Genomic DNA, 10,614 nt, shown 5'->3' with positions numbered 1-10,614 from the left:
TTTGTTTTTAGGAGAAGATTTATATGTTTGTGTGTGTTTCTGTGGAGAGTGATTGAGTTTAAACGCCAAGCTAGGAATCCACGATAAATAATGTGTGCCAACACTGAGGCCACACAGTCAAAGTACTGTACATGGAATTGATTCATGATCAATTGGCTTGCTGCACTGTGGAAAATAACAGTCTTTATTTACCCGTTTGTTTGTTTTTTTTCAGTTCCCTGCACGCTGCCGGCCCTGGGCCTTCCCTCTGCTCAGTTTCTCCTCCTCCTTGATCTGAAGACTCTGACTGTTGACCACATCCTGGATATGTGATGGTAAGGACCTGTTCTCTCTGCCCACATCATCCCTCTTTGTCTCATGAAGCTCCTTCACAGCAGGTCTGGACCCCGAGGAGGACTTCTGTACAACATCCGACTGATGTAACTGTTGGATAAAGTATTAATATGAGAAAACTCAATGTACAGGAAATAAATGTCGAAGCCTACAGTAAAAGTAACTTTCAACATTATCATTTTCTCAATTCAAAGATTAATCCTTCTGTATAGAAATTGCCAGAATATAATGAAAAACACTTGGCATCATTTCCTTTTTTATGTTTTTATGTCTGTGATAATGTCACTTTCCTTGTTTTGTCCAACCATCAGTTAGCTAACACATAAGACAAAGAAAGACAGCTAATTCTCACAATTGAGAGGCTGTAATTTTGCATGAAATAACTGACAGGATGATTATAAAAAAATAATAATTGTGGTAATTAATTTACTAATTGTCTCAGATGTGAAAGCAGCCACATGTCCTGCGAGAAAACACACATTTTCTATTTGTGTGTGTTTTTTTAAATCAGTGCAAATGCAATAAATTAAAAAAAATGCAGCGAAACATTTTTTAGCTGATAAAAGTTTCTTGATAACGACAAAAGCAACCGATTGAAAATGAGTGGTGGGAAATTGAGACAAATCATTTGTGACTTATGCTAGGATAGAGAGACAAAAACATTCTTTGAATTAATACATGAAAAAGTTTTTCTCTTAGTTACGTCATGTCGTTGCACCCTTTTCTTCTGCAGTGGTTTAAAAGAAAAATGGCCAACAACTGCTTATTTTTATGAACAACATTTTCAGATTGGATAACAGTAGTTGATGGAAACACTCAAATCAATTTGACTGATGTTCTGGATGGAAACTTTACTTGTGGTGCTGCAGCTTACCTTGAAAGCCCTACTGGAGGAGATGAGGGGCTTGTTGAGGGTCAGCTTATCCGACACTAAGTCTCCAAGAATCTTCAACATCTGGGTGATGGAACACATATTTGTTTTTAAAGATAAAAAAATGGTCAGATAGTACAGAGCCATGGGTCACACCCATGGCTCTGTACTATCTTTAAGATAATTTCAGGTTTTATTGCAGTTCTTAAATTAAAGGTGCACTCCAGTGATTTTGTATTAATCTTGCATTAAGTTGGGGGAACCACAAGAGACAAATATTTCAAAGAATGGTCAAAATCCAAGCATTAGTAGCCGAGATATGCTGACTTTCAGTCCATAGTTTGGGGCAAGCTAAATAAATGTTTACCCATTATGCAACCAAGAGTCTTTTCATTCAACTTTCTTTAGAAATCAATGCCAAATCTCCATTCTGAAACCTCACCAGGGGTTGTTTTCTCAGACAAATATTCTTCCTACAGAAAACATTACACAACAGTTTGCGCAGGCTGAGTGGTGCTCACTATGAGCAGCAAAATTACCTTTAAATGTATGTGTGAAATCTGTGAAGTGGCCCTTTAATCTGATCCTAATATTCAGCAATTTATTTATAGTTGTTGTGGTACATCATTTATTCTTGTTAAGACTCCTTGAGGTTCTCCGTCTGTTGCACTTCACACCAGCACCACTTGCAGCAGGGGATGTGACTCCTTTGACATCCTTTCCCCCCCTCCTTATGGATGTCATGAGTAAAAAAAACACCAGAAGAAATCTGATTCAACCCTGTTTTCTCAAGGAAAAAGACAAGGACAAACAGCTGAATTTAAAATCAATCAAAAACTGGCTCTGTCCACGGGAGCAACGTTTCAGACTCCGGTTACGATTTGATCTTGGCTCAAGTTTTCAGTGAGTGTTGACGTCTCAGAGTTGTGAGGAATCCCGAGCCGGCAGCTTACAGCGGGGGCTTCAGTGATACAGTATTTACAAGGCATGAGGAAGTGGGACAGACGGCACCGTACACGGCGCTTTCAATTATTTCTCACAGCATTCATGAAAATAGAAGCACAGCGGGGAGTACAGTATGAACAGCAAAACTATAAAAAGACATGGAGCGAAAAGAGAACTCCCAAGCTAAAATAAATGGCATCGTATGCTGTTGTTGGTGAAGAGCTGAGTATAGTGCAAGTCTCTGAAATAGGAGGAATAGAAATAGTGTGGTGGAGTGACATGGCAAGCAGTGATGGAGCAAAAACCTGAGCATAAATAATTGGAGATAGGTGGAAGTTTTGATTTAGTAGCAACTTAAAAATGTATTTTGAGACTTTATGAAACTCTATACAAGACCTACTTGTATGGACAGTGGTCCAGGCCTATCAGCTGAGTCATGTGAGGGAAGTCTTCCTTTCTCCACAAGGGGAAAACACATAATTGCCTTAAGAACTATAATGCCATGGTCTGAATGAATCTAAAAACATTTTTAAAATCTAACTGTGTATCCACACCAAACGCAGTTTGAAACGCACCAAAGTTAATATTTCACACTGCACGATTACATACCCAGCCAACGCATACACATAAAAAGATTTGAAATAACACATCAGCTGATATCTAGCCATTTTCCATGGTTTTATTGATAATAACCAAAATCATTATCAAGAAAACCATGGAAATGGCTAGATATCAGCTCTTAAATTAAACTCTTATGAGCTATTTTTGTTGTTATCATTATATTTGTCCAAACAAATGTACCTTTAGTTGTACCAGGCATTAAAATGAACAGGAAATTGAAGAAAACAATGGTCTAATATATATATATATATATATATATATATATATATATACTTTTAAATTTTTCAACTTGCACAGGACATTCCTGTGACAATATGTTGCAAAGTCTTATCAGCGTTGAGATTCTCCTAAAGTATTCATATTACTATTTTGTTATCATGAGTAATGTAGAACGTTAGGTTCGCAAAAAGTTGATAAGACAATTATTTAGTCACACTTTTCTAAAAATGCCTCTTTTCTGTTACTGATATTCATTTGTTGCCAGTTTCTTTTGCATTCCTTACGTTACGTTAGCTGTGTACTAGTGGCGGATATCCAATCCTACAGTTGTGCCGGTGCTCGTGTAGCTCAGCTAGTGAAAGGACAGAGAACCTCATATTCATATACAGGTGCATCTCAATACATTAGAATATCATAGGAAGTTTATTTATGTCAGTCATTAAATTCAAAAAGTGGAAATAACACATTATATAGATCCATCACAGAATGAAACATTTCATGTCTTAATTTATTTAATTTCTTCTAATTATAATGATTATGGCTTACATTTAATGAAGACCTAAAATTCAGAGTCTCAAAAAAAATGTAATATTTCAAAAGACCAATTTTAAAAAGTATGTTTAATATGGAAATGTTGGCCTCTGAAAAGTATGTCCATCTATATGCACTTAATACTTGGTTGGGGCTATTTGACCTAAACTACTGGAAATTGACTTTTCCATGATATTCTAATGTATTGAGATGCACCTGTACATACAGACACCTGAAAAAAAGTCATTGGTTTGACAATAGTAAGCAAGGTAGTGTGACTACCAGGTCATTTCTGAAAATATATATCCGATACTTGAATCCAGCTATCGGTTGTACTTTACTATGAACGAAGTTAGCAGCAGCATTAGCCCAAGTTATCACAACTGCTGGCCTTCCTGGCACTCTCATCTGGCTTGCTAGCGATTTAGATGAAATATATTAACATAATTAAACACAAATGAACCTGTGGTCAAACTTACGAAATAAACGTGAGGTGAAAATCTGCTTTGTGTTTGGTGTGAACACAGCATAGTGGTAGGAGAACAGCCATGCTAGCATCTCTGTGAGGCTGTACCTGCACAGCGGTGCTTTGAGCTGAATGCTAACCTCAGCATGCTAACATGCAGATATTTAGTAGGTATAACGTTTAGGATGTTCACCATGAGTTTTGATAACTAGCACTAAACACAAAGTGCAGTTGTTACAATTCGTCCTGAGTAGATGAGAACTATTAAAGCATTTCTGCCTAGCAGACCTATTGTCTTATCCTCAACCTACCTGTTGAGGATAAGTGAAACATTTGACCTGCTGCTGGACCTGCCCCAGGGACTTTATGCAAGTTACATCACCTATCGTGGAGTATGCCCTCTCATTCATCTTTCACTGTCACATCATGCTGACCATCTCCAATTTCTGTCTTGGGCCAATTTACTGAAACAAAATGTCTTTGAGTGTAAAGTTATGTCATTCATTCCTGCCCTGTCACCACTCACTTACAGGATTACAAACTGTGTGTCTATGGCGCAATTCCCAGGAAAAAAATCACAAGCGGCAACACTGTTGTGATCTCTGGGAAGTGAGATCCTAAAACACACCTGCAATTACTGCTCATGACCATAGCTGGCGCCAAAGAGAACAATCTTAAAGATCTTAAAGTTACTAGAATTTTTTTTCTTGATAATTTTTTAACTACAAGGCTTCCAGCTCTGCACTATTACGGTTTTTTCCCCTTGTCTGATATAGCATTGATTATAACGATCAAACCTCATAAACATGCACATCCTCATGAACGGGGCATTCACGATTTGATTTACTGTATTTCCTCAAATAGTAGCAGGGGCTTTTATTAATAAAAAATCAGTTTGGGACCCGGCTAATACTAGAGGCGGGTTATTATTTGAAGGAGGCTTTTATTAAAAAAAGAAAATCAGAGCAGCTCTGACCGACACTTTGTAGCCAGTTAGGTGGATGTCGGCCATATTGGAAATACTCGGATGTAAACAAACAATGAACAGCACGCTGAATGTTCATTTTAAGCAGGATTTAAAATGTCTTAACTAGTAAAAAGCCCAGAAGAACGTGCGTAAACAGCTCGACTTTACTGAGAATGACTAGAACAGCGGGAGAAACAACGATATTTACCTACAGTACTAACTTGTGTGGCGAAACTTCAAAATACAGGTGTTGTGTCGAAATCTGTTACCCGTCAAATGATGTTTCCTGAATGGTGTTCTCCGTAGCATCACCTCTGAGGTCGGAGTTAAGATTTAAGTTTAAGGTTTGGCCTTGTAGAGATAACTGTTTGGGGTTAAGGTAAACTTGGGGTCATGTTAAGCAACTTAAAGGAGGACTGGTTGGGGTCAGGGGTCAGGTTGGTGCAGGTTAAGGTAAGGGGGACACATATCGACGGGGGAACAGACTTTGACATAACACCGGTAAGACACCCGGCTTATAAAAGAGGCCGGCTTTTATTTACTAAAAATTGTTTTTACACCCGGTTACTAAATGAGGTCAAGTCAGTGCAGTTAATAAAAATTTGTACTGAAATATTGTAGAAAAAGTAGGCTAAGAGACATTTAAGATAAGAATATGAAAATGTCCAAATGACTTTAACTCTAAGTGATATTTTTGTAGTTTAGGGTTATGATAACATAACAAATGTATTATCGCTGATCTGATTTGCTTCTTTTTTAGATTTATCCATGTTCCCAGATCACAGTAATTTACTTCGTAAGCACAGTGTTATTTATTATGCATAGTGAGGATGACCAAAACTGAAAAAAATGTAAAACTAAAGTGGTAATAAACTGGAAATATCCTTCAGATTGAAAGGCTCAGATTGGAAGGTTTAGCATAAGCGCTGGAATGCACGCACACCTACACCACATCCTTTCTGTCCTCTAAGTCATCAACAGAAACAGATGACAACCAGCTTTTCCCGGAGCTGATCTCTCTCTCCTCCCTTAGATGAGAAGCTGTTAGTGAGTGAGGGAGAGAGAGAGGAAGAGAGAGGCTCACAGACAGAGATGTTTGTTTCCCAGCCCTTCCACCATCTCTGTGGGACGACCCTCCCCACCCACCCACCCCCCCAACCTAGTGGATCAAACAAAGGACATCATTTGTAGGCCAAGTCTTTTTCTGAGCGTCTCTCTCCTCGGCTCTGCATACCAATCCAATACAGCCCAAGGAAAAAAAGCCACGCCGTGGTACGTGTGTGTATATGTGTGTGTGTGTCTGGGCCGGGGGTTGGAAGGTCTGTTTGCCTCTCCGCCAAGCATCGATTTATCCTTTTCTCCAATTTATTTCTCCTCCTTGCCTCTACGATCCATTCAGATCTGCCTCTAGGGGAGGAACTCGGGGTAAAGACGTTGTCAGGCCTCGTTGTTGCCTCCTAAGACCCGCTCAAAACTCATCTACAGGCCCGGGGACCGTGTACCCCTGCAAGGACATGTCAGGCAGCAACATGCACACAAATAGAGCTACCTGTTGTCCGGCGGCACACTTTTGTCAGAGCTGTAATTGGCCTCATAATGCAGCGTAAAGGACACGGATAGAAGGCTTCAATGATCGCGAGAGGATAATGCATTATTAGTCTGAAAGGGAATTATATTTGTTTCACTTCAGACGCTGTGCTGAAAGATGATTCAGTGGACCACAAAATGTCCTCTAATTCCAAAGGGGAGATATACCCTGCTCTTGTTTCTGCAGTAACAACTGTTGGTGAAGCCAGAATGATATTTAATTGTTCCTCATAATCAGGCCTAGACTCAGTGTACGAGCAGATATGATCTGAATAACAATATCTCAAGTCCCCATTCAACTGTCTCCGTCTGTATGATTCTGACATTTTCAGATGTTATTACTCAGACTCAAGGATTTGTATCTTAAAGCCTCGGCGGTGACGACAGTGTTGAACAGAAATGCTGCATGTGCACAAATTCTACCGTCGTGCCCCTACACACACACACACACACACACACACACACACACAAAAGAAGGCAGACACATACACATGCATGGCAGAGATCTGCGAGCCATTCTTCAGTGTCACAGTGAGCGACGCCTGGCACATCCTTACACCTGAAGTTGATCAATGCAGATATGTCCAGGGGGAAATTGAAATCCATAGGAAATTAGGCGGTGCCAGTGATTTATTGGAATAGTAAATCACAGTGCGTGTGATGTGTGAAACATGTGTGTTCCCGCTCTGTGTACAGTACTGTACCTCGTGTCTGGCTGGGACAGTGATGTCAGCAGCCCGCACCTTCCTGTCTCTCTCCATTTGGTAGACCCATTGAATCAGAGGTTGGTAACGGTCCCTCTGGCCCCCCCCGGGTGGGACGGGGTGATGCGACCCCATGCTCACAATGCTCGGCAGGGGTCCTTCTGAAAAAAAAAAAAGAACAAAGCACTGAACTACTGTTTAAGTGGTGCAAAGCCCTGTCTGCCTCAGTAGCTACGTTTCCATCCAAATGCCAAGCCAATTTTGCGCAAATGTTTTAAATGTTGCTAAAGATAATATTTCAGTTAGGTCTCTAAATACATTTACTAGGCTGATGTAATAAAATAATAAAAAAAAAAAAATAGACAAGTCTTTTAGGATTACTTTTGCTGAAGTAAAATACTTTAATCTGTACTCTTTAATCTATACAGTATTTAAAGGTACAGTACTTAAGAGTTCCATGAAATCAAATCCTATTTTTGAAACATTTTACGATCAGAAGATCTATTTATATTTTGTAATTTACCCTCTATATGGTAGTTTTTGTTGTGACTGGTGGAGTTTCTGGTTGAGACTGAGAGGCAAAAGGATGCAACATCTAATCCAGCATTATGTTCGTCACTTTAACCTCATAGATATCATCCTCACTGTTAACTCTACAGCAATATCAGAGCTGTGTTGCTAGAGTAAGTAAGTGAATTCATTAATTTAATGAAAAATTTAAACAATAATACTTGCTTTAAATCATTAATGAATGTTGTATTCTGATAACCGTTTGCCTAAAGTCAGATGGCAGCTAGCAACCAATGGATGAAGAAAAAGGTGTTTTGTATCAAGTTCAGCTAAAAGCCCTGCCAGTAATTTGCAGTTACTGTTAATGTGAATTGAGTTATCACCAGAGTACATCTAGTCTTAAATACCACTTGCTAGCCAAGCACACTGCTAATAATACAGACGTCCCGTTAGCCTCGAAACATCTAGCTTGGGGCAGGAAAATTAACATTACAGAAGATGCTGGTCCACTTGAAATAATTGGGATTGCATTCAAACACTACACTCATGAATTGCCTTCGAGAGCCACCACCTTATCAAGATACACAGTTACCTCGAGGTGACTGTGTGTCATTTTGGCCAGCAGTGAGCTCCAGTTATAGGAATTCATGCGAGCCCTCTAACTACTGTGGTGAAAATTCATTTCTGATAATAATAATAATAATAATAATAATAATAATACATACAGTACATTTGTAAAAAGGCAAGCATATTTGTCCACTCCCATTTGGATATGAGCATTAAATACTTTAAGAAACATTTTGAACAGATACAAAATGTGTGATTCATTTGCGATTTTGCTATGGATAATCATGCATTTAATCATGACTAAATCTTTTTTAAACCAAACTTTTCCTTGTGCTGCTTCTTCACTTTAAAGCGTTAAACTGGCAAAGTGCTAGGTAACTTTTATTTTGAAGGAGTCGCAATGAAACCAAAATAAAGAAGTGAAACGTGTTAGTTTTATGACAAACCAACTGTGGCCATTTACTCATGAGGGCAGCTTTTACGCAGGTATAACAAACATGCAGGTCAACCTTGTGGTAAAAAAATATTTCAGACAAATGTGTTTCCAATTAAATCAAATGCATTTGCAGGCTGAATTTTTATTCAGCCTTTCTAATTTGTTACATTTTGATTAAAAAAAAAAAAATTGAAACTGGAAATGGAATCGTCTATCATACTGAGTGTGATACTGTGGATGAGATAACTAACCTTATGTTTTACATGAATCAACATTTAAATCCTAAACCAGCCCCTTTAGGAACATCAGCACCAACATGTCCCCCTTTTCAATGCTTTCCAGTGTTTTCCCTCAGTTCCCTCTATGCTTGTGAAATAATCTGATCCTTTTAAGAATGAAACTATAAGACAGGCATACTTAAAATACAACGGGAAAATCAAAAATATATATCCGACATTGAGTAGTTGTGTGAGTCTCTTAGAGGAGATTGCATTCATGCGTGAATGTTCAAATAAATCCTGGAGGATTTTCTCAAGAATAAAACACAGATAGTGTGTAGTGTGAACCCCGACTGAAGAATCACCGCCCCACACACACACACACACACACACACTCCCACACCCCTTCCATTGCTGTTTTTTTTCTTTTTCCAGGTACACTGCTTGTGTTCCAGCTTGTTTTTGTCCTGCTTTAATTGCTTTTTTTTTTTTTTTTTGCAGAGAAGAAGAAAAGACAACAACAAGGCAGCGAGGGCTGCAGCTAATGGAGAGGCTGTAATTGTGAATGGAAGCATTCATCTGGAGACGTTGTCCGTGAATTGCGCTGCACAATACTCAACGCTGGGCTGCTCAGATCACCAACCAGTCACCAAACACACACAGATGCACACATATTGACGCACACACTGAACCCCCTTAGATCACTGGTGCTCAGAGGAGGGACGTAATCACACCTCGGCAGAGAGCAAGACACTGAGCAGGGGAGGAGAGAAAGGAGAGAAAGAGTGAAGAGCTGTTGGGGGAGGAGGAGAGCAAGAAGAGAGGAGAGATTTTACAAGGAGAGAGGAGGATAGGGGGGAGGAGGAGGAAGAGACGGGATGGTGAAATTGATGTTTCCTACCATTTGATTTGGGCCATAGAGCCCAGGAGGCAGATCAGATAGATAACAACACAACACACACACGCACACACACACACACACACACACACACACACACACACACACACACAGAGTAGATGTAAGTAAACACAAGTATGTCAGAAAACACAAAATGATATATGCATGTCTGACACAGACACAGACACAGACACACACACACACAGACACACACACACACACACACACACACACACATATACATGCAAGTAAGCCTGCATACACATAAACACTCTGACAGACAGGTAGACGCATGCACAAACGTATATTTAAAACTAAACATCCTTTTAAACATTATGTATATAACTTGTCAGAGCTCAGAGAACCATCTCACAAACCCCACGCTTCCCTCTACCTGCTGAAACCCACACACACACACACACACACCCTTCAACCAAACAAACACCATTAAGCCAAAACACACAGAAACACAGCTAAAAAAGACACAACAAAGCCTATGTGACGGTATATGAAAAAAAAACTCTCATCTCGCCGAGGCGAGACGAGGCACCTGTCAGCGCAGCGGCTCCTGCTACTACAGAGAAACATCGGGAAACAACAACTCAATTAAACACACCATCCCTGTTCAATTACTGCCACATAATCACAGCAATTTACCCTCACTTGCTGCACAGCCACCAAACAAACACAAACAGGGGCAAGCACACATACAGAGGCGGGAAACAAGAACACACAGGCTGG

At 39.6% G+C, this 10,614-nt stretch overlaps 1 protein-coding gene across 1 annotated transcript in view; it reads right to left on the bottom strand.

The window, feature by feature from the left end:
- Positions 1 to 210: 210 nt before the first annotated feature.
- Positions 211 to 10,614, bottom strand: part of LOC131976749 (neuroendocrine convertase 2-like) — a 199,894-nt gene continuing 189,490 nt past the window's right edge. Inside the window, exons 18-20 of the mRNA XM_059339903.1 lie at positions 7,245 to 7,405; positions 1,208 to 1,288; positions 211 to 423 (exon numbers count right to left, since the gene is read on the bottom strand). Of these exons, the coding sequence (XP_059195886.1) occupies positions 211 to 423; positions 1,208 to 1,288; positions 7,245 to 7,405 (455 nt within the window). The remainder of the gene's footprint in view (positions 424 to 1,207; positions 1,289 to 7,244; positions 7,406 to 10,614) is intronic.

The sequence above is a fragment of the Centropristis striata genome, chromosome 8 (assembly GCF_030273125.1).
Source record: "Centropristis striata isolate RG_2023a ecotype Rhode Island chromosome 8, C.striata_1.0, whole genome shotgun sequence".
In the NCBI taxonomy this organism is placed as follows: Eukaryota; Metazoa; Chordata; class Actinopteri; order Perciformes; family Serranidae; genus Centropristis; species Centropristis striata.
The sequence above is the reverse complement of the archived record's forward strand: the minus strand, read 5'-3'. Positions and strand labels throughout refer to the sequence as shown.